Below are 25,351 nucleotides of genomic sequence, written 5' to 3'. Positions count from 1 at the left end.
AGAATAAATTCCTATTTCACCTGCTCTTTCTCAGTTCAGTTTTGCTTTCCCTGTTCCTTTTTAATACATAGGGGACAGCCTCCCTTTGCTGCTGATGCAGTTGCAATGGGGGTGGTGGGGATTGGTGTTGGGAGTCCTTTATCCTTCCCTTTTGTAAATGGCAAGCTTTGTAATTAGAATTTCATTGAAGACAGTGTGGTTGGTATTAAAGTATTTTTTAAATATGTAAGAATATAGGGGAAACCTTATGAAGTACATCAGTAGTAGTTTCAGCTCAGCGCTCTACACCAAACAGTGGCTAGATAAGACTGCTTGGTTTCATGTGCACAGGATATGAATAATTTGGCATTTATTTATTGAAAAGTCTGCAGGTCAGGTCGCAGCTACTGTATGACTTTAATAAAAGCAACAATTTATGAATATGTAGCTCCTGAAATAATAACACGGCATGAAAAACAAGCTAAACAAGGGTAGCCGAAAATTGAAGTAATTCTGTATAGTAAAACTTATTGCAAGGGAATGAATTCTCCACATAAGTATAAACTTTGGAACTGTCATGTGATGGCAAACAGATGCAGGCTTCCTCAGCCTTGTGCCCTCCAGGTTCAACTCCCATCATCCCTGACCTTTGGGCATGCTGGCTGTGGCTGATGGGACTTCTTGTCCAAAACATATGGAGGGCACCAGATTAGGGAAGGCTACATTTTACAAATGACAGCTGTATTATTTGATCATATTAGTATCATTTGATGCCCTATTTTCATGTACAGTTGTAAAACATTTCTATAAGCCTCACTGGTCTTTGACCGTATTAAATATTTATTATTATTATTATTATTATTATTATTTATTTTATTATTTCTATAAGCAATAGCATTCAAAATAGTTGCATATACCAATGTTTTTTATGCTCCCTCTTTCAGGATTTGTGGCACCAGAAGGGAAGAAGTTTGATTTTGCAAAGATTCTACTTGGTTTACGAAGTTCCTGTATCTCAAGCTTTCTGTGTTACCAGTTAACATCACTGAGAAGATTTACATATTTTGCTACTAGCCTTTTAATCTTCCCAGGGAATGCACCATGACATCAGCAGCAGTTGACAGTGGAGGCTCAGGTCTTGAGTTTGACAGCAATGGAGTACAAATTCAAGGCCAGGTCAGAAAATGATGTACAATCTTTCTTCATGTGATCTTTGTAAATGCCAATTGTGGATACAGATGAAACATGTAATGGGAGAGGATTATGCCCTAGTTCATGATCAGAGAGAAAAGAGAACTGTTGTGTCAGATAGATTACAGGTTTTGACTTGGGGGAATGTGCCTCAGAGCATTTATTTGAATGTACCGTATTTTTCTGTCTATAAGACAATGTTTTTTACCCATTTTTTTAGGTCTAAAAACGTGGGTCATCTTATCCACGGAATATAGCAATTAAATATATAACTAAATATGGAACTTGCTCTAGCAGTTGCAGCTCCTGGCAGTGGCAAGCCTCAGGGCCCCCTGTAGTCTGCTTGCCTCCTCCCACTCTGCCTACCCTACAGCTGGGAGGGAGGCTGTAGGCAGTCCATTTTTGCCATGCGGTGTCTTCGTGTGGCTACATTTGTTCGCGGGCAGCACAATGTTACACAGAAGGAGCACGGTGATTGAAGTAATATTCCCCCTCTGCGCCTTTAACACCAGCGAAACATTGCACCTTGCACTCCTCCTGTGTAACGTTGCACTGCCCGCACACAAATGGAGCCGTGCGAAGACGCTGCACAGAAAAAACAGATCGCACACTGCCTCCCCCATGCAGCCTCTGCCTGTAGGGTGGGCAAAGTGGGAGGAGGCAAGCAGACTGAGAATGCCCCACGGGTAAGGCACTACCTCTCCAGTTGGCCGTGGCGATCGAAGATATCTCTCCCCTCCGCGCCTATCCCTCTCTACCCCATTCTGCCTACAGATATACCCAAATTTATTTGTAATCCTTTATTTAATATTCTATGAAAGACATCGTCACTAAAGGGAAAATGGAAGGGATTATTTGGATTAGGATGGCAACACACTCTCTTACTGTGCTCTACAGGAGAACGAGCCAGTCTCTGAATATCCAGCAGTGATTGTAGAGCCAGTACCAAGTGCCAGAGTCGAACAAGGATATGCAGCACAGATCTTTGTTTATGATGATGAAACTTACCTTCTTCAGGATGTTGCCGAAGAACAGGAAATCGAGACGGAAACTGTGAAAACAGGTAAGCCTCTTTTCTTACTTTTTTTTTTTTTGCTAAGGATGCAAACATTAATCAACTGGTATGCATCGCTACTGTTTTAATTGCACATTATTATTCCCCCTTCTATTTAATGGGAACAGCTAATGAAAAGGAGATGGGGAGGAGGCAGGTCACTTGAAGGGGAAAATTTATATATATATATATGCTCAACCAAGTAACATCATTATTATATCATTTTACAATGCAAGTAAATTATATGGATACAGGGTGTCATTCCCAAACATAGCAAAAATTGAATATGTAACATTCCTTAGTGTGATGAGGTTCCAGTTTTTCAAAGCAATCTGAGTTTGGCAGTGCTATACTCTTCCTCCATTGCCAATTACCATTTCTGCTGCAATTAGTAGATCAACTGCTATTTCCAGATCTGATTCAGGAACTATTTTGTTGTTGTCGTTTAGTCGTGTCCGACTCTTCGTGACCCCATGGACCATAGCACGCCAGGCACTATACATTTCAAATAATCCAATATTAATACATTTAGTAGAAAATATCCTGTCTTTAGGCTTGTTGCTCTGCATATTACACAAATGTGCTAACTTATCTTTCCTGTATAAAATCTGAATAAGTTTAGGATATGCTTTTCTTTACAGGTAGGTAGCCGTGTTGGTCTGAGTCAAAACAAAATAAAAAAAATCCTTCAGTAGCACCTTAAAGACCAACTAAGTTTTTATTTTGGTATGAGCTTTCGTGTGCATGCACACTTCATCAGATACACTGAAACAGAAGTAACCAGTGCCCTTCAGCTCTCTATATTGGACAAACAGGCCAAACCCTACGCCAAAGGATAAATGGGGTTTGGCCTGTTTGTCCAATATAGAGAGTTGAAGGGCACTGGTTACTTCTGTTTCAGTGTATCTGATGAAGTGTGCATGCACACGGAAGCTCATACCAAAATAAAAACTTAGTTGGTCTTTAAGGTGCTGCTGGAAGGAATTTTTTTATTTTATTTTATTTACAGTTTGTATACCAGTCCAATAGATAGCTTGCCTCTTAGGGTAAGATTTATAAGGTTTTCCTTTTAATAATGAAAACCATGGCTATCAAGCCAACAGTACTCATTGAATCAGAGTCAATATGGTTTAACCTGCTTTTGGAGGAGGGCAAGTGAAGGGGAAGTGGAAAACTAGTTGGTGTTACCATGGTAGGAACTACTTCACATTCCCTTATGACACGAAATGAAAATGTCAAATATGAACTCTTAACTATGAGTGGAGTTTTGCACTTTTATAAAGAAAGTGCTAAAAAGCTGTTTCCTTTGGTATCCTCAATACACCTTCATTTATGCTTAAATTAATAATTCAATGTATTGGTTAAAAGCAAGGCAGTGAATTGATTAGGACTATAAACTAAATTGTAATGAGATATTTTTAATCTTCGTTGCTCTCTGATTGATTTTTAGCACTGCAAATATACTTTATGGAGAAGAAAGTTCCACTGGCATTTGTGGCTTTATTTCTATATTATGCTTCTATTTTAAATGTGCTAAAAGACTAGTGTACTCATAGAAAGTATGGCTGGCTTATAAATCTATTTAGACTTAGTACAATGAGTCTATAAATCTGCATTTATTTATTCATGAGTGAATTTATAAATGGCGAGCATTTTTAAAAAATGTGTAACAATGTACAATAAAATCCTTATAACATCATAAAATACACAACGAATGACCAACACTGAATAAAATTCATTCTTTATAAATGCTTAACCAAAGAATGCAGGTGTAATGAAATATCGAAAATATAGGTACCCGTCTGATTTCAATTAGAACAGTGTTTTATAGTACTGATGCCACTATGCTAAAACTTTGTGTAGAAATGAAATGTTTAGGTTAATTTGTGATAACTGGAACAGTCGGGAAGAATTCTCCAAGTGACTTCTGTAATCTAAGTGGCGTGTAAGGTACAAGGCCCTCCTTCAGGTAACTTAGATCTAGGTTGTTTAGGAATTCGTAAACTAACAGTAATATCTTGAGCTTAGATCGGAAATGTATTGCCATTAGTAAGATTTGGATTTGTTCTAGTTCAACAAAGTACCAACAATTAAATATCTGTTTAATTCCTTTCACTTAGTCGTGTGATCAGTTACAGTCTCTTGATAGAATAAAAACACGAGAATTGCTTGCTGGATCAGGCCAATGGCCCATCTGGTCCAGCATTCAGTTCTCACAGGGGCCAACCAGATGCCTGTGGGAAACCAGCAAGCAGGATTCGAGCAGAAGAGCACTCTTGCCTCCTGTGGTTTCCAGCATCTGGCATTCAGAAGCATTGCTGGTGGATCTTCACCAAAATAGCATACTCCAGATTCCACAGTTAGGTGAGATTTGTAATTTACTCAAGATCCAGCAACAGTGACGGACTTTGGGTATTATGGCATCTTGTGCAAGGCCAAAATCCCTCTCCCAAAGACAGGTAAAGAGGCACCCAGCTTTGAGAAGGAGGATCCAGTCAGAGCCTCATGTCTCCTTTCCAAAGCCCAGCGCCTTGCTTACTAAGATTTGAGCTGGCGTTCCCTTGGCTCAGCTCCCAGTGTGTGTGCACCACTTACATAGCCCTAAATCCACCCTTGGCAGCAAGCCTGGTCCCAGCCAACACTCTCCTCTTCCCATCATGCAATATGCCATGCTAATTTCAAAAATTCTTGAGACATAAAGAGGAACTTGTGATGTGATACGGAGAGGATGCTGCTAGAAATGAGGTGGTGAGAAAAATGGCTATATGTACTAGCCACGCACAACTCTAGATTGTGCCCTTGGACTGGAAGACAGAGGCAGCACATCTCTGAATACTAGTCATTAGGGAACAGCAGTAGGAAAGGGCTGTGGCACTTGTGTCCTTCCCATAGCTATCTGGTTGGCTAGTGTGGGAAACAGGATGGTAGACTAGATAGGTCTTTGGTCTGATACAACAGGGCTGGCCTTTAAAACCCTCTCTCTTCCCTTCTCTAAAGTTTCATCACTTTAGTTCTTGCTTTGAGGTAAGCTAGTAAGAATCCTGAAATACACACTTGAAGGAAAATACTTCCTTATATCTATAACAGCTACTATTGTGCTTTGCTTAGGTCAAATGGTGTCACCAATTTCTTAGAGTAGATTTCTTCTGCATGAAGCAGGGTTATAGGTTCTGACATAACTATGGCCAGCGTTTAAAGAACTGCACACCCAAGAGAGCCTTTGAGCTTCTCAAGCAGGACTTCTGCATGCTGTATTGCAAATTTATTATGAAACTGAGAGGGGACTATCAAAAGTAGTTTGTGATATGGCATGGAGTGGGTGGCTCCTTTTCAAAGGAATACATTCCACTGGGTGTGTACAAATGGAATGCTTGGAGTTTATTTTTTTCTATAGTAGGCTTTCTAAAAATAATTATGTTTGAACCTTAAGTGGGTTTATAAAAGTTCTTCCAAAAGTTAAAAATGTATTTAAACGTACTGTTTTATTGTATGGAATCATACAATAATGGAGTTGGAAGGGATCCCAAGGGCCATATATCTATTCCAATCCTCTGTAGTGCAGGAATCCTGCCCACAGCCATCCCTACCTAGGTGGGCTTGAACTACCAACCTTCTGGTTAACAGCCAGCTGCACTGATCCACTGGGGGCAATAAAGGAGTATTCTGTAGTACACACCCAAAATACATGTTCATATTAGAACATGGACAGTAAAAAAATTGTGAGGCATTAAAACACAATCTGCTTTTAAGATTTGAGAAACAATTTTTAAAAATTATATTAGTGCTTTCCTTTTTGAATACTGAACATAATCAAAGATCCAGCAATGCAGTAAAACATGCCTGCCTACTTGAAGCTGTGGGCTTATATAGAACTGAGAATCATGAATATCTCAACAAACAGGCTGGCACCTTAAGATTAAAAGATGACTTGAAGCTTTCATGGAAATCTTAATCAGGGAAGAATGAAGTGCTTTCTTGAGTTACAGGTATGGTTTGGAGGCAGGGGATTGTAAACACTGAGGACAGAGGGAAATGAAATGCAGAAGGCAGAGATGGTAAAAATTGGCATGTATCATACATTGACATACCGTAGACATTCTGACAATAAGAAGCCAATTAACACTTTTAGTGTGATAAAAATCCATTGTCCTGATTCAACAATAAACTTCCTGATGAATTGCAATTAATCAGATTCATGCTGCAGTTTTACTCCAGTATGGTCTCCTTAAAAGTTAGTTATTACCTTTCTTGTGAAATTAAGTGTTCCACCACTGGTTTTTTACTATTTCATTTCTGATTATGATTTGTCTTGATTTATTCTTTTGCATTCAAAGCTTTCCTGTATAATATGAAATAATTGTGAGTAGAGCTTATTTAGAGGCTCAGAAGGCAAATATTTTTCTGACATACAAAACTTAGGCCCTTTACTTTTTTGCCATTGATATAATTGTTCCTGTCCTCTCCTCTCCTCTGACTCCCTCTTTTATTTATAAGTCCTAGTAAAGAAAGTCAGAAGTTCAGGACAAGTAGTCAAACATGTTTTTAACTTCTGTTATTTGGTTAATTTAATTTGAACATGGAACTTATTATGTTTGCTGTTATCCGAATGGGGAAACTTTCTTCCTAAAGTGAAGTAGATGTAGTTTGCAGCTTCTTGGAAAATGACTTAAGTAAGGATATTCTAGCGTTTGGCTTCCTATTTGGGGAGGAGTTCATATGGAATGCAACTCTCCGCTTTCTCATTAATTGTGCCAGAATTGGTGTCAATTTGATATTTTCAGAACAATGAGATGGGAGTGGTGACTTATTTTTGGGATGCCATTATTCTTTTGTGTTTTTCACATTGCATCAGAAATCCTCCCTGTGGCTTAAACAAACTTTTACTTTTTAAAATGAATATTATTGCCACAGGGAGGTAGAAGACCTGCACGAATAACGGAGATCTAAAGCAAGAGCACCTCCTTTAGTTACCTCATGATGGGGGAATAAAATTGATCCAGAACAGTGTTGGTATGTATAGCTTTTTGGTAATATTATACACAAACAAACAAACAAACAAATAAAGCATTTTTAAATCAGGGGTGGGATAGCTCTAGAAAAGCCCTTAATCCCTTTTAGTAAAAAGTGTTAACTTGTATATTATAAAAGAAACTTCCTTCTTTTTCAGATTACTACTTATACCACTATTATGGAAAGCTAATCTTATAGCTACTTCAGACTTTCATTTGTTTGCCACTTACATAAACACAAATTTCAAATATCTTCCTCTGGATTTTTCAACTTCCTGTTTAGAAATAACAATGATTTTATGGCTGATGTAAATAATTGGTTGCCATCTGCAACATGAAATCAAACCTTGTAGTAGTGGACAGTTTACTGTATTATGTTAATGTATCAGGATCCTACTCTAAAGAATCTTTCAAGTTAATTTTTGGACTTTTGCTGAAATGTGTGATTTAAACCTTTTAATCTGGAAATTTTGCTCTTCATGCCAATTTTGTTTCTTCACAGTCAAGATTTTTAAAATAGGATTACAAAAATATTTTTGTACCCTTGATCCTTGGGGGCTCTCGGAGAGCTCACTGCTGCATCAGTTAGTTCTCCCTGCCTGTTCTTGTTTCTGTATCAGGTAAACCAAGGTTTGGCTTAAAGTGTTCTCCAAAGTCAGACTAGTGGTTAACCTGTCTCCTTAATCAGGAGCTGTAGCCAAGGTTTCTTCAGTTACAAAACCTGGGTTCAGACAACACACTAACCCAAACCTAGGTTAGTTGCTATGCTGTGCTAAGTTACAAGGAACAGGGAGGACAAAGTAACTGTTCCTTCATCCCTGGAAGAGCACATGTTCTCACTAAGCCATAGTTTGGCTTAGCTTTATGTGTGAATAGCACACCTGAGTGTGCTAATGCAACTGAATTAGTTTATTATTTATTAAATCTATATCCTGCCCTTTCAGATGGGTCCAGGGCTGCAAACAATAAAGAAATAAAGACACTGGGTTCTATCTTGATGACTGAAAAATCTTCAGGAAGCTGGAGTTCATGTCTCCAATTCTGGCCTCAGCTCTACCAAGCCACATTAGCAGCAAATGTGTGCTGTTTAACTGCAACAGTCCTTCTGCCTGTTACTGAACACTTAAAAGTGTAGAACCAAATGGGATGGGACCACAAGGGAATGTAGCATTTTCCCAGTTTTTGTTGGTATAGATCTGTGGGTATTGCATCCTGTCTGCAGACAGACGGCGGCTCCCTCTGCCTATAGAGTGAGATGAGCATGCAACCCGAGTCTGCGACTGGACCTAACGGTCAGGGGTACCTTTACCTTTACCTTTACGCCCCTGATTTAATCCTAATAAATAGAAGCAGGCAGCAGTACTGAAAGCTGCAGTATGTATATAGCCTTATAGCCTATGTTTTCTCTGAAATGTCATACTGATTCAGTATCTTTCAGATAAATGTCATTTGGATTGCAGCTATCATCTGCTCTTGATTCTACTTGTTGCCAAATTTTGAGAAGTGGTTTTTGTAATGTCAGCTTGTTATTCACCATGACTGTTTGTTGAATGTCTATTAGTTATAATAATTTGCTCTCTAATTTTTTTGCGATATGCTTATGCCACATCTTTTATAGTACAGTATATGCTTATAAGAACATAGTTTAAAGAAAAGAAATTGTGGGATAACCAATCACTTCCACTTCTGTCTGCATATTGCTGGTTGAAATTGGATCACAGTGAAGTTTGCCATTTGCAAGACAAGGTGGGATTCATCGTGGGCAGTGTGACAACTTATGAAAGGCCTCCTCTTTGTCAGCTCTGCTTACGAATAAACTTTGAGCTTAAGGAAAACTACACAATGTGGTTGAGATCAGGGCAGCAGTTGCTCCGTTGACAGGAGCGAATGCATTTCAAGCAAATCCAGTCGGGTTGTACAAAAAGCCTTCGGGTGCCCTTGCCCTCTAATTTCAGAACTCCTTTTAAGGCGGCCTTTTCGGGACTCCGCAGGAACCGATGCAAGGCTGCTCTTCTCACCGAAGAGAACACGGGGCGCTACCTCCATTACTCAAGTTGCACCTTGGAGAAAGAGAGAGGCATCGTTCAGCCCGGAGGGGGACGCGCGGGAGGCTGGGGAAGAAGTGGCAGAACGAAAAGCGGCTCTGGAGGCGGCGTCGATTGCCTTGAGCCGCCCGCGGGCACCTCCTTTCTGTTGGCATCCCAGCCACCTAGTTGCATGGAAGATAACGGAAGAGGCGAGAGATTTTGCCTTCCTCCAGCTGGACCAACTGAAGCGGGGTCCTTCCGATCCAAGAAGAACGGGATCGTCGTGACTGCGGCGACCGACTCCTGTCCCTGCTGTAGAATGGGAAAGCAGAAGAGGGGAGGAGGGCGAGAGGGAGAGCGAGCGCCCGACCGGCACTTCCTGTCTGCGAGGCTGGCGGCGGAAGGATCGTGTGCGCCCCGCTTGAGGAGGAAGCGCTGCTGCTGCTGCTGCTTCGCCGCCGCCGCCGTTGTTGCCGCTGCACGCGCGGGGGAGGGAAGGAAGGAAGCGGAGCGGAACCTTTTGCGTGGCTGGCTGGCCGGGCGCGGGAACGAGCGCGCAGAGATAGATCCGGCCGAGGCATCCGTCGGGTTGGCTCGGCTCTTAACGCGTTGGGGGGGCGAGAGCGCGCACGTAGGCGCGCACCGACCAGCCGCGGGGGCCCGCCGCGCGCGCGGCCGAGCGCCAGGGAGCCCCTGCGGGTCAATGTGAAGCCGCCGCCGCCGCTCGCTCCAGCGGCATAAACATGGCGACTTCCCTGCATGAGGGGCCCACGAACCAGCTCGACTTGCTCATCCGCGCCGGTAAGCGGAGCCGCGAAATGGCGGGGAGGGAGCGGGATGTTTGGTAGAAGAGAAGGGAGGCGCTGGGGGTGGGTGGGGGGAGAGAGAACCGAAGGGCGGGTGATGCGGAGGGAGGCGCGCACGCCGCTCGCTCGCTCTTCCCGGGGGCGGCACTGGCGCCGGAGTAATGGAGGAGGCGAATCCAGGAAGTGATCACCTTGGCGTGCTGGGCGCGTTAGCAACCTGACCGCGCTGCGCCCGGGGCCAGCGGGCAGCGGGCGGGCGCTGCTGGTGCGGCGTTGCCGCCGCGTTTCCTTTTGCAGCCTGGGACCAGGAAGAGCGTGTGGCGATTCTTGCGCTTGTCCTCCCGCCAAGCAACAAGCCACGCCGCGCTTCTCGAGTAGGGAGAGGCGGCTCCCCTTGCAGCGCCTTTCTATCCTGGTCCCCAGCAATTGTTCCCTTGCGCCGAGGTGCCTCTGGCGGGTGCAGGAGCCACGACGGGCTCAAGGTCCTAATTTTTTTTGGGAGGCGCTTCTTGCCCTCTAAACTTTGCTTTGCGCTGGGAAGGGTGTGGGAGCAGCCGGGGGCGGGGGGAGACGGGGACATCGGTACCGCTGCTGTTGTTTCCGGGGCGAACGGCATGTGCCGCCTCTAGCCAGGATATTTAGCTCATTTTCTCTTCCCCCCCTTTCAACCACCATAGCGGAAGCGCGGAGCTCCCTCAGGAGCCCCTGTGCGCGGGGTGGGTGGGGGGGAGGGAGTGACGGGCCTGGCCGGCCAATCAACTGTCAAGAATGTTCGAAATCCGAATGCTACCGTCTTTAATGGGCGGGACTAGGCTTCTTCAAGCCAGTAGCAGCGAGGGAGAGGTTGAGTGGCAGCGCTTTCTGACTCTGACAATGCGAGCACGGAATTGGAGGGAAGAGGAAGGATTGTAAATACGGAAGCGAGGGCGGGGCTGGTGTGAGCGCGGAGGGGGGAGGAGGAGCAGAGGAGAAGCGCAGTGGGGTTTACAGCGTTCATAAATGTCCTGCGCAGGGAGCGCTTATCTTCCTGGATCTGATAACAGGTAACGGGGATTTTTTTTTGCACATTTAGGACCAGAACGTTCTTGCCTCTTAATTAATTACCCGTCGTTGATGATACAGAGAGAGCTTCAGCACCACCCCAAAGTAGCTTTTGTGACTTCATTTTCACTAACCACTGTTTTGCACTGCTTTTCACACACGTTTTAATTGAGCTTCTAGCAATAACACCACAAAATTTCACACTATTGTCCGAAGGACAAATGTAAACGTTTTTACATTAATGGTAAACTTCATTTGGAATGTCATTAAGATATCAGTCATGTTTCAGTGTTGAGTGTAAAGGTTTTGTTATCCCAACATAAAAATGTATTATTCGAACATCATGGTCTCCCAAATAACTTCAAAGCTGTGATTATTAATACTTTTGAGCTATAGTGTTTTATGGATCCGTTTCACTGGAATGAGATTAAAAAGAGTGAAGTGTAGGTGAATTCCAAGGATGTACAGGCCATTGTTTTTTCTTTAGCTTCTTCAGCTCCTTTTTGTGTATCTTATTTAGTCAGGAGACTCTTCCTGTGAGGCAGTGTGGATATGTTAGTGTCCTTTTTCATGTGCATACTAGTGTTGAGGACACCAACAACATATTGTTCAGTAGAAGTAGTTTTCTGTTCTGGCTGGCTGGGGTTTATGTCTGTGCACTGCTGTTAGCTGCTATGGTTCTTATCAAAGGTAGATGAGGTCTTTTCAATGCCCTCCCCCTGGTTTGGTTTCCAAGTGTATCCTCGTGCTGCATACTCAGTTGCTACTACAGAGTTACAGTATATAGTTATACAATAAGTTAGTTGCCTGCTGTTAAACTTTGCTTTCTGCCACAGCTAAGCTACTTCTGCTGTGATGTTACAGAACATTTATAAATATTTTGAACACTAAGGGGTAAAGCTCAGTGTACAGAATGATGTAGCTTCCATAATGGAAATGACTGGTTACTTCGACTGGAGAAATCTTACACTAGATCTAGATACTGTATAAAGGAGTGGTGTGCTGTTATAATGAAAGAGCTGCGATCTCTTTGACGGAAAGTGAGAGTGGGAGGGAGGGAGGTGGAGAGAGAGAGGAGGAGGAGGAGGAGGAGGCAGGGAATAGAGAGAATGAGAACTCATGAAGAAAGGTAGCCTGGGGGTGGAATCTTTACATAGAATGGTACAGGAATACTTGCCTATGGATGGGGGTTGGGAAGCAAGCTAGGGAACAAAGACCCAGGAGTGGGGTAGGGTTGTATTTTCTATATTTGAAATAATCAGCCAAATAGTGGCTTCAGGGCTCTAGTACTTATTAATATGGCTTTCTAAAGCAGTCAGTTGACGAAATTGTGTTCTACCTGCTTTATAAACATATGTGGCTCTTAGGAAGTTGAAATTCTGGCCATAAATATTATTGAAGAGATTTTATCTCACTAAAGTTCATTTACAGCTTAAAATGCACCTAGTGTATGATGTAATATGGACTAGTTATCACTGACCTATGTGCTGCCTATCCCCAGATACCCCAGAACACACTAAATTTGTGTTGAGAACCACACTGGCAGTAGTTTAAGAGCAGAATCCAAGCTCCTGAAAAAGCCAAGAATTGGACAAGCCTGCACTCAAAGGGTCTTGTGCCACCTAGCAATTTATGGCTGTTGTATGATTTGAATAGAATTTGTGCTGCATCTTTTTTCCGTTGTGGGCTCTAATTCCATTGCTTACTGAATCAATCAGTTTGATCTGGTGTGTCTGCTGGTTACCTATAGCTTGGGAGTACATGTTCACAGGTTTGGAGCTCAAGTGAGGGACTTGGACTATAGCATCACCCAGGAGCAGAAATCAAACTAGTGTTACCTACTTCCTAATGTAGCACCTTGACCATGAGCCACTCCATAGAGCAGAGTTTCTTCATTTTGCACATGCCCGTTTCTGTTTTCAGTTACCACCATGTCACTTCCTGCCTCCAGTCCCTCCTATTGCAAAATAGTTATTACTGTAACAAGAGCCTATGCAGATAAATTGTGAATTTCTTTGGACAGATGTTAAAGCTCAGAATAGGGAATGGTGCCATCTACTGGGGAGCAGGATTCGAACAAGTCTCCCACTTCCTAATGCAATATAAATGGAGCTGAAGCATGGGGCTAATTATCACGAAGGAGTAGCTGCTCTTTATACTTACCAACCTGACAAGTTATGGTTGGGAGAAGGAAGAGGAGTTGGTTGAACATTTGTAGGAATAATTGTTGCACTGTCTGTGCTAGTAACTGGTGCCTTCTGTACAGCAGGTGTGGCTTTGCTGAAATGCCCTTGTAGATCTAATGGAAAGCCCTGGTGGAGGCCTGGTTTCCTAGTTCTGCATCATAAATTTTCCCAGTGCAATGCAAATTACCCTAATTTGGATAGGAAAATTCACACACACACACACCCCTTGAAAATCCACATTACTGCTATATACATTATCTATACATATTGTCCATAGTTGATGTGATGCCATGATTGGGGATTTATGTAATTGCTGTGGATTTACGTATTCCCCCTTGCATGTGATCCTGGGGAATGTTTCAACTAAGATTTCCTTGGATGATACCCATAGAAATTAAAGAGCCTCATGAGTAAAACTTAGTTGAATTCCATCCATGATGCTGAGTTTCTACTAAGTAAGCATAGCTGCCAAGTTTTCCCTTTTCTCGCGAGGAAGCCTATTCAGCATAAGGGAAAATCCCTTAAAAAAAGGGATAACTTGGCAGCTATGTAAGTAAGGTTGCTTTGGCATGACAAGAAGATACGAACGCCAATGTAACCAAGTGATACTACTGCATGCACTCTGAGATATCAAAATCAAGAGTAAAAATGCTATGAATACTGAAAAGTTTAATAGAATAAGCTCATACTCAATTTTGAGATAAAGCTGCAGATTTTAAAAAATCTGAGTATTTTTGCTATACGTGGAAAAGCTATTATAAGACAAGAACTACAGGTCTATGCTTTTCTATGGAATACTTGTATTATGTCAGAAATAACATCTGCAGGTCCAGCTGGGCAAACAATATCTGTGCATCTCCCTCCTTGCTCTTCCTCTTCAAATGTTCCACTGTTCTTTCATGTTTTTGTCCAGCTTTTAGTGCTTTCCATATTTCTAGATAAATATGAAAAAATATCACCACCATATCTCAACATATGTGGCACCGGTGGAACACTTGGAATATTTATGGACATCAGTTTGATTATATCACAGTGATGCTGTGCAGATGTGTGTTTTGCACATTATCATTGGAGAGCATGGTATAATACTACTGGCTGACAGCAAGAATGATTGATGACTGTACCAGGAGTGATCTAAAGGCAGGGTGTGGTGGGTGGATGAGTAGTAGACCATGGCCTATCAAACGATTTAATTGCATAAAAAACTGTATTTTGTAGGATGTTTATTTATTTATGGTAGTCACATACCACTTCTCAGGTAGGTCTTTCAAAGCAGTTTACATAAGAGCATTACAACAATAAGCATCAATTTTTAAACGAAAGTTACAATTAAATGAAAACGACAACTGTTTAGATTAAAATAAGATGTATCTGTTGCTTCTTTACTCCCCTCTGGGTAAAATGGTCCTTCAGAATCTCTTCCAGTGACAGTTGGATGAGGAGGGATACCACTGAGAAGCTGGTTGGTGGCAGCTCACCAGGTTGTTCTTAACAGTTGTGATTTATTCCAACTAAATCAACTGAAATCAACTAAAATAACAAGTATAGGAGATTTGAAACATTGCACTGATGTGGAAAAATAATTTCTTAAAGACATTTAACTTGAGTTGAAGCTAAGAGCAAGTTGTCAACTTAATTTTTTTTAAAAAAAGTTTTTTGGACCTTGGAGATGCCTTCTGAATAACACCCACCTTTTTTAAAACAACAACAACAACAACCAACAACAACATTATTTGAACAACAAGCTCTCAACAGGGTCAGCTTAGGGCTTAGGCTTTGTTTTCAGAAAAAAAAGTCTATATCCTCACAACTCTTCTATGTCTGCTTCAGTTGTGATACTCTGTTACTGATTCTATAAAACATGTTCTTGCCAAGTGAGGTATTCACTAGCTTTTCACAAGTACAGTAGTTCATAATTACCTCATTGCTGGGGAACTTTTAATAGGAAGGTGGTTTTCCAATTGTTGCTGAACTACAATACTCATTCTGGGAGTTGGTAACAATATATGGAGGGCCACAGGTTCTCCTCCCTAAGGTGTAACTGTAACCTATAAGAGTGAGGGTCAGATAGTACTGGTAGCTGAGAGCATGAGCTGTAAACAAGGAAGTTCACTGTTCAGGTTTTGTGTTCTTGCCTAATGCTACCTAGTGAGCAAAATGGGTAGGCCATTTTGGACAATTTGGGGAGTGGGGAGAACCTTGCTGTCTCCCATGACTCTGATAGAGGGGGCACTATTTTTCTTTTCTAAAACACACCATGAGATGCAGCACTTTTTTTTGTTGAGGATGTGATGGGTGAGTGGGGGAAATTGCTGTTGCTGGTGACTGTCAGGAGAAGATATGCTTATCAGTGAGTTAAGTCCCCCCCCACTTGCCAGTGTTTTTTTTGTCTTGCTCATACCCATGAAATTCTGCTTAAGCATTAGACCCCAGAAATAGGCTTTTGAGTAGTTCTCCTGTGTTAAGAGAAAGAGCACAAAGGTGTTATGTTCCCTTTCCATGACTTCCAGTCTGTGTTGTCACCCTTCTCACTCTTTGTTAGAGTCTGCAGATAAATTTCTGCAAGTTTCCAGATTGTGTGCAGAATTTGGCTTTGTTGGTGCAGTTTGTCTGTTTTTGTTATGGTTGGGTGTACTACACCTGATTTTCAATTTTTACACAAGTTGTTTGCCAGTGCTTCAAACTACCTGGGTCAGTATAGTTAGAGGATGTGTATATTGGAGAATTTGTCCTATTGTTTAGTTTAGAATGTTTTATAATGTCAAGTATTCCTGTTCTCCCTTCTTGAAGATGCTTTAGAAAGGAGCGGGAGGGAATGGAATTCTGCATGTGCTAAATTTGATGGCAATTAATTTCAAGGTTGGTTGATTTCCACATATAGAACCATTTCCACATATAGAACCAAGCATAGAACCATAGAATTGAAGAGTTGAAAGGGACCCCAAGGGTCATCTAGTGCAAACCCCCACAATGCCAGTTAATTGCAGTTTATTCCTTTGTATGTGTCTTACATTCAATAATAGCTGCTGCTTAGAGAAAGACTAAAAGCAATCTGAAGGTTAACCTCTTTCTTAGTGCAGTATCTGAGAAGTAACCCATAGCATGTGCCCAAAGCCCTATCTCATTCCCAAACCCTACAGCAGAAATGGCAGGTTGTATGAAGCATTGCACTGTACAGGCTAATGGATGTCTTTGTCTGGAACTAAGGGCACTGTACTTGAGAGATCTTTTGCTTGCCCATTTTTTGCTAATTAGCTCTGAGTGCACAGGATAATTCATTAATAATTACTCTGGTACTTATAAAAATACTTTATAAGCTTTGCAAGGGCCCAGTTTTAAAGATGGGCACTCAAGCAGTGCCATGTCCCTTGCTACCAGCAAGCTTAGTAGCTGTGCTGGAGTTACGTTTTTCAGGTGCCACAGTAAGGCTGTGGCATTTATCTGATGACTTAGGCATGTATTCCTGTCCCCCCTCCCCCCCAAAAAACTTAATTATTGTTACGTGTTTTTCCAAGCCTTTCCTGTTGGTAGTGGTACACAGCCAGTTTTCCTTATTACTGGCTGCTGGGTCATGTGGTGAGCTCTTTTGAAAAAAAAAAGGTTGTTGCTATTTTTGCAATGTCAAGCAGCCACCCATATGTGTGAATTGGGTCTTGGTGACTGAAGCATTTTTAAAAAATGTTCTTCCTCTTCCCTAATTTAATTTTGAATATTGAAGTAACTGGATAGCCTTCAGGAACTTCCAGTGAAGAAACCCTGGTTTGAATCCTCATTAGCTTACTGGCACTGCAGATAGGTGACTGTAGTTATTCTAAAGATAGATTAGATGCTGGCAGCCAAGCTGGAATGGTTTAGCTTTGAGTAGATTTCCATAAATGGAAAAAGCAACTGGGGAGAGTGTGTGTGTATACCTTAATGTGTGTGGATGATATGCAACAGGTGGCTATGTATTGGTGGTTTATAAAATCTTCATGGGGAAAAGAGAAAATGCCTTTTTATAAAATCACAATGACTACTTAAAAATCTAGCATTTTCCCCTATGCAATCACTTTAAGGCTTCTTTTATTGCATAATTTATAAGGTTGCAATATCAATTTGAATGAGAAAAACCAAACTCATGTCAACAATAATTCTTTTCTTGCCCTTTATGGAAAAAAATAAGAAACATATCATGTATGAAGCACAATCCTAGAGGACCAGCTAGTGGGAAGGTGGGATACAGATTTAGCAACAGCAACAAATAATAATACTTCACCAGACTTTGCTGGGAAGTAGAACTAGTATGCAAAATAGCAATGTAGCGGTGTCCTCATTCCCCCCTTCTTTTGCACTTAGAAGCATAGAACCATAGAATTGAAGAGTTGAAAGGGACCCCAAGGGTCATCTAGTGCAAACCCCCACAATGCCAGAATCTCAGCTAAAGCATCCATGACAGACGGCCATCAAACCTCTGCTTAAAAGCATCCAAGGAAGGAGAGCCCAGTCTCCTTCGGACTAGGCCTACTTTGGACTAGCCCAGACCTCCAGCCACTCAAGCCTCTTCCCTTCCTTGCCCTAGAATGCCTCTGAGCCACCCAAGGGCCAAGAGGCATCCAGAGGAAGGGAAGGAGGTGAACATAAGAAAAGCTGTGCTGGATCAGGCCAAAGGCCCATCTAGTCCAGCACTCTGTTCTCACAGCCAGCCAGTTTTCCATGGGAAGCCCAGAAACAGGACCTGAGCTCTGCTCACATGTGATTCCTAGCAACTGGTATTGCCTCAGATGTGGAGGTGGAACACAACTATCACAATGTCTAGTAGCAATTGATAGCCCCATCCTCCATGACATTTTCTAATCCTATTTTAAAGCCATCCAAGTTGGTGGCAATCACACTATGAACCATTTTATAGTTGTGTGCCATGATTTTTCAGATTTTCAAATGGGTCCAGGGTCCCCAAATGTTGGTGACCCCCCTGTATAGGGGGTTAATATTTGGCTGCACAGAAAAGAAAAGAAAAAAAGCTTTCTCTGGAGTTGATTTTAGATGAAGCTGTAACTAGTAGTGATGCCAGCTGATTGAAGACTATTTAACTCAGGGGTGGGGAACCTTTTTGATCCAGTGGGATAGATTCTTATCTTTCCTCACCATTATGGGCTAACTTTCACAAAGCACTGATTTCTTGTTAATATTTGACTATCAATACCTTAATTGAATGAACACACAAGTGAATTGGTGAGAATGCAAAGGTATTCAGTCTTAATTCAGATGGTTTACTAGCCAGATTGAAAAACACAATTGTAACTCGTGTGCAAGCTCCTATTGATAGGATTGTAAGGTTTCAACAAATCTTAAGGCCAGAAAAGAAAAAGCAAGGAACCAAATCTACTTGTGTGATGATTGTTGTGGTTTTTTTTGCACAGTGGAAGCATCTGTACATGGCAGCAATGTGCACTGTTCGGATAAGACAATTGAAGCAGCAGAGGCCTTGCTTCATATGGAATCTCCAACCTGCTTAAGAGATGCTAGAACTCCAGGTATGTCAATGATAAAAAATCAATCTTTTGCCCTCTGAAATGGTGGCTTAATTTGCATTAACTGCACCTGAGGTTTAATTTGCGAGTATGCTTCTTTCAGGGCCAAGAGCTGTCTGCTCCCCTGAAGGATATAATCATTAGCTTTTAAAACTATTAAGGACTGGTCTACAAGTTACATATTGCATGTGTTGGCAGCAGTGTTGTCCAATCCCTACACAAAAGTGCTTCTCTATATAAAGAATTACTTTAATCTGTTTGAAGCAGCCACCACTCTGAGCCTAATTCAGGTACTTTCCAATACTAAGTGACCTGTGGAAGGAAAAGCATGTAGGTCACTTCCAAACTATCTTAGTGATTTGTACTGTATGGCTAACTAGTACTCATGGTTTTATTATGATGATTAATTGTAAATTTAATTTGGTTGTATAGAATGACAGGGCATTAAAATTGCCCCCCCCCCGACTTATCAATCGGTCCATAGAACCTGTTGAGGTTGATGGTGGTGGTGGAATAGCATGTTTTCAGGTGTTTTGGGTTTCTTTCATTTACTGAAGAGTTTTCGAACAGACAGGTTTAAATTGAATTTGGACATTGCAGATAGTATAATTTTCCTCTGGCCTTTCATACTGCAACATTTTCTGTGGATCTATAATTTCATATTCACATGACACAACTCAAAAAAGATGGGAAATGACTTATTAAAGAATTGTACTTTACAATGGTTATTTGTAAATCGTGAACTGGGTTTCATTCTGAAAAGAAAATCAACTACAGTACTTGCTTTTTCTCAATTTACAAATTGTATGCAAAGTATAATGGAAGCAATGTAGAAAAGTACAGGGTTCATTCGTTTCGAAAGTTGAATTTCTGGGAAGCAAGTGTTTGGTAATACCTAAAAAGAAAAGACACCCCATCCCCCAGTTCTGTTACTTATCTTATCCTGTATTGTGATACATGTGAGAAACTAGTTTGTTTGTTTTTGTCCTTCAAAGGATAAGGCAGTTTCTTTGTTGGATTTAAGCCAAAGCCTAACCTTATTTATTTATTTATTTGCTTTCTTTAGTGGAAGTTTTTGTCCCACCTTGTGTGTCAACTCCAGAGTTCATTCATGCTGCTATGAGGCCAGATGTCATTACAGAAACAGTAGTGGAGGTATCAACTGAGGAGTCTGAACCAATGGATACATCTCCTATTCCAACATCTCCAGAAATCCATGAGCCAATGAAAAAAAAGAAAGGTACTTTGCCTAGAAACAGTAACAACTAAAAACAATAAAATAGTCACCAATAATTTGAAAAAGGTACAACACACTTTGCTTTGAATATATTTTGTGCTGGAAAAGCAACAACAACAACAACAAAAAACAACCTAGCACAAATGTTATATAGGTAGAAGGTGTTTGATACCCTAACACTGTTAAATAAATAATAATAATGTACCGTATTTTTATCTATAAGACGAGGTTTTTTACCCAATTTTTAAGGTCTAAAAACGTGGGTTGTCTTATCCACGGAATATAGCATTTAAATATATAAATGAATACGGAACTTGCTCTAGCAGTCACAGCTCCTGGCAGTGGTAAGCTGCTGGGCCTCCGTAGTCTGCTTGCCTCTTCCCACTCTGCCCACCCTACAGCTGGGAGGGAGGCTGTAGGCAGTCCGTTTTTTCAGCACAGCATCTTCGGGCGGCTCCATTTGTGTGCGGGTGGCACAACGTTACACAGGAGGAGCGCAAGGCACGATGTTTCACGGATGTTAAAGGCGCAGAGGGGGGATCTTACTTCAATTGCTACAGTCCTCCTGTGTAACGTTGTGCCGCCCGCACACAAATGGAGGCACGCGAAGGCACTGCACGGCAAAAACGGACTGCTTACAGGGCAGAGTGGGAGGAGGTAAGCAGAATACTGTACGGAGGCTCCCTGGGAAAGGCGAAAAGTGCTAAAAGTAATTGGGGGGAAAAAGCTTCACCACTCCCCCCCCCAAATCTCAACTCTGCTCCCCCAAAAGCTCAGCGATTGCCGGCGAGGGAACAGCTGATAGGCGGCCTGTTAGAGACGTGGGGCTGTTAGCTTCTGGGCAATCCTCCCCCCCCAAAAAAATTTCAACAAGTCAGGGCAATTTCCCCCCATTTTCTTAATTTGGGGTCCCCAAAAATAGGGGGCATCCTATACATGGGGGCGTCCAATACACGGAAAAATACGGTAAGTTAAATGTAAAGTTATAAAAATACTATTATAATAACTTTCATGCATGGCAGAAATAAACTCGTCACTTTAACACTCTCATGGTTACTGTTGATTGAGTATGCTGACCAAAATGAATGGTTCACATTTCCCCACAAGCATTCTGGGTTATTAATGACTGTTTTTATAGATCTGTTGCGAGGCTGGATGCAATCAATTATGTACTACATATGTAATCTCAGAAATTTTGTGGAGGGTTTTTTTACCATAGAAATAACATTTATGTTCATGGATGGATCATTGTCATATAATTCATTTACACAAGGGGAATGATTATCATGTTAGTTTAATTGTTGGAATTATTTTAGAACATGCAAGTGTGACGGAGATTCTGCTTAACTCAACATCAGATAAAATTGTGATTTGTGAGACATGTTGCCAGCATCTCAGTGTAGCACCAGGTAATGGCCCATTATTTAGATTTGAATGAAAACCTAAGCTGTGAGAGGACTCAAGCTGTGAAACATTTCTCCCGTGCATATTTCAGTCTTTCCAACTGTTTTTGCAGCTGGCCGTAAGCCAAAAACCCAAGTGCCACCAGCCATTTCCAGTGCGTCTCCAGACCTGAGTATAAAGAAGAAGCCAAGAGAAGGCAAAGGTAATTTAATGTTTTTTTAAAAAAACATTTTATATTGTTTATTTTATTTGTGTATTAATATTTTCAGTGTTTATGATTACATAGCAACAATACCTTAATGCTCTATTAACAATGGTCGCAAGCTTTCTTTTGGATGTAAATATGTTGATGTGCCTCATGCAAGCTCTTGAAACTGTTTATTTGCTGCTAGATTTCTGGTGCACCAGGTACCTTCTTCTATAAGTAAGAAGTGAACATACGGTCACTCAACATGCTGGAGTGGTGTGCTGCTCACTTCAGATTTGCCACTGCAGCCAGAGACATGCAGAGTATTTGTGTTCCTATTCAGTCACAGTGGGTTGAGTAGCTGTGTCTAGGGAAAATATGTGGCTTAAAACTTCTCAGCAGGCAACTGAGGTAGTCCTGTCTTAAGTTTGGCAGAGATCCTTCAGATATTTGCAAGGTGCAGGACTTATGAGATACCCTTCTGTTGTGGCCTGCTTCTTTTTTGTGCTGCTAAAAATAGAGTGGTATTCCAGACGCCTGACGCTGAGCAAGTAGAGGACTCGTGGTCCAGTCACCCCATCATCTGTGACCATTGACCATGCTGGCTGGGACTGATGAGAGTTATCTCAATCAATCATTTTATTTGTATGCTGCCTTCCCAAAGTTAAAGCCATGCTCAAGGCATTTAAAAATTACATACAGTGGTACCTTGGGTTACAAACACTTTGGGTTACAGACTGCGCTAACCAGGAGAACAGAAATTGCATGGCGGCGGCAGCAGGAGGCCCCATTAGCTAAAGTGGTACCACAGGTTAAGAACAGTTTCAGGTTAAGAACAGACCTCCGGAGCGAATTAAGTTTGTAACCAGAGGTACCACTGTAATTGCAAACATAACAAAAGCAGTCATAAATAATAAGTAAAACATGGAAAAGTACACAACCAAATTGAACAATTTCCACATAAATTGTGAGAGGAGCTAAAATAAAGATACAAAAATTTCATATCAATAACAGCAACAACCCCTCCCCCCCGGAGCCCAAGAGTTGAAGTTCAGCGACATACGTGTGGCTACAGCTTTCTTGCCACTGGCCAAAGGTGGTGGTCGTGGTTGTTTTTAAAAAGCTTTTTAGGGATGGAATAACATTTTATCATGTGATATTAATGTTGACCTGTGATTGTGTGTTGATCTCACTTGATGACTTCTCATTGCCTGATTATTTTCCTCTGTAAGGTTGCTTGAATTGCTACTTGGTGATTCTCAATGCCCAGATTAAGTTAATTTTGTCATGTTTTGAATATCCTCTTAGTGCTGGAGAGGTATGAGGGAGTAAGAGTGAGTGTGGACCAGAATGAACATTCAGAAATTCAAAAACAACTTTTTTTTTGTTAGCTGAACCTAAGTCGTTCTGAAATCACATTTTGCTACCATCTCCCTAGTAGTGTGTGTATCCTCGCTTTATTTGAGGTGACCTTGCACAATATGTTCAGCTCATGGAAGCAGAACTCTTGTGTATTCAGAGATAGACTCTAGTGGTAGATTGCCCCCTACTGAACTTCTAGTAAAATATGATGTTCTTATTTACATGCATCTCAAGGTGATTTACAACTATACCATGAACACAAACAACTAACTAACTAGATTTAAAAACAATACAGACTTAATATGTAAGGCAGAAACTTGCTTCCAGCTAGACAAACTTGTCTGAACAAAAATGTTCTCAATTGTTTCTGGAAAGTACAAAGCGTGAGCACTGGTTGTATCTCAGCAGGGATACTCTTCCACAAAAGCTACGCAGCTACACAGTAACTCTGAATTCTGATATTTTAGACACTTAAAAGAGAAATTTATGTAAAATTCAAGTGTATAGTTGTTTCAAATATTTTTCCTAGTAAGTATGTAGAAGTGTCTAGAACTGCAAGGTGGTCGTTGGTTATCTTAATACTCATATTTCCTTGACAACTTCCTGCTGCTTTGAAGTCTTGGTTAAAGTTGGAAGATGTAAAACAAGGTTAGAGCTGGAAGATTTTAAAAAAATTAGATTAGAAGAAGAGTGAATTATATATTGATTTCAGAAAAAAGATATACTGGTGATTTCTAATATTCTCACAAAGCTTTTAAAATAAACTATATTCTTCAGGGTTTCTAATAAAAATCCTTTAAGAAACATTTCAGAGCTGAGCTAGATTAGTTTGTTCTTGATGACAAACTATTACTGACACCATTGCTAGTAATCCTGCTTCATTATAGCCAAAAACTCCTGATAAGATTGTTAGGGTTGGCTATTGGGGGAGGAACAGAGTTTGTTTGAGACCCATTGAAAAAATAAATGCCCCGAAGCTCAGAAGTTCCAGTACTGCATTAGTGTCTGCAAACAACTTGATTTAGCAACCAACCCCACTCTTTACTTTCTTTTCTACCAGAATTTAGTTTAATTGTGCTTCCACAGCTGTCTCCCTTACATATGGGCTGAACCCATTCTACAAGTTTCAAAAACAAGTGCTCACATATCATAGGCCAATGTAATAGCTAGTTGTATAAGAATATAATGCTCTTCTTCAGTTTTAGAGATCTTTAAAGAGACTAATTGCCTGTTATTTATATTTTTATCATAGGAAATACAACCTACTTGTGGGAATTCCTTCTAGATCTTCTTCAGGACAAAAATACTTGTCCTCGATATATCAAGTGGACTCAGAGGGAGAAGGGCATATTTAAGCTTGTGGATTCTAAAGCAGTCTCCAAACTATGGGGAAAACACAAAAACAAGCCTGATATGAACTATGAAACAATGGGAAGGGCTCTGAGGTAAAAAGAAATAAAATTGGGGGGGGGGGTTGAAGAATGTTGAAGCGTTTTTGTTTTAAATAAATCACTGTGTTATAGCTGATTTGAAACTTCGCTTCAGACTTTTTTTGGGGGAGAATATTATTCGATAAAATGGCATTTCACTTTTTAAGCCAGTTTGTTTTTAGTTTTTGTATTCTTTGTGGCAACAGCATTAATTGTTACAACAATGTTCTGCTTTTTACCTTGCATGCTTTTTATAATCCCATATGTAGGGGTATTTATTTATTTTTTAAATATATATACTGCTTGATTTTTTTTTCCTTTTTAACATTCCCCACCTCAAAGCGGATTACAAAAAGATAGGTAATTTATGATAGGGAAAACAAGACTGGTCATCCCAACAAGGGCTTCTTGATGGTTATAAACTTAAAAGATGCCTCATATGAACACCATATCTTTCTTGTACTCCCCCCCCCCTTCAGATACTACTATCAAAGAGGAATTCTGGCAAAAGTTGAAGGACAAAGACTTGTATATCAGTTCAAGGAAATGCCGAAAAACATTGTGGTTATTGATGACAAAAGTGAATGTGGCAGTGAAGATTTATCAATCGCCACCGATGAGAAGTCATTGGAGCGAGTGTCACTTTCTGCAGAAAACCTTTTGAAAGCAGCAGCCTCTGCTCGTGCAGGAAAAAACGCTTCTCAGTTGAACTGCACAAGAGCAGAGAAGCCCATTACCAGAGTGGTGAATATCTCCTCACCTGGGCATGAAATGACATCTTGTTCCACAACCACCGTTCCAGCAACAACCGCTCCCAGGTTAGCACTGCATGATTTGCCTATTGGATAGGCCAAAGCTTGAGGAATTAGTACAGTGTCATTGAATGACGTTGTACCTGTCTTTCTGGAAACATTCTCAGTTTGAATAT

At 41.1% G+C, this 25,351-nt stretch overlaps 1 protein-coding gene across 6 annotated transcripts in view; it reads left to right on the top strand.

Annotated features, from left to right (window-relative positions):
* Positions 1-25,351, top strand: part of ELF2 (E74 like ETS transcription factor 2) — a 45,006-nt gene that overhangs the window by 14,489 nt on the left and 5,166 nt on the right. For 3 of the 6 annotated variants that reach the window (XM_035111778.2, XM_035111779.2, XM_060278605.1), the window contains exons 2-8: positions 924-1,155; positions 2,068-2,233; positions 18,693-18,806; positions 19,870-20,043; positions 21,557-21,646; positions 24,246-24,438; positions 24,903-25,241. In XM_035111778.2, coding sequence (XP_034967669.1) covers positions 1,081-1,155; positions 2,068-2,233; positions 18,693-18,806; positions 19,870-20,043; positions 21,557-21,646; positions 24,246-24,438; positions 24,903-25,241 — 1,151 coding nt within the window. In that variant the 5' untranslated portion in view covers positions 924-1,080. The other 3 variants (XM_035111781.2, XM_035111780.2, XM_035111782.2) reach the window with 3 other exon arrangements.

This window comes from Zootoca vivipara, chromosome 9 (genome assembly GCF_963506605.1).
Source record: "Zootoca vivipara chromosome 9, rZooViv1.1, whole genome shotgun sequence".
In the NCBI taxonomy this organism is placed as follows: Eukaryota; Metazoa; Chordata; class Lepidosauria; order Squamata; family Lacertidae; genus Zootoca; species Zootoca vivipara.
Note: the sequence above shows the minus strand (reverse complement) of the source record. Positions and strands in the feature narration are given on the sequence as shown.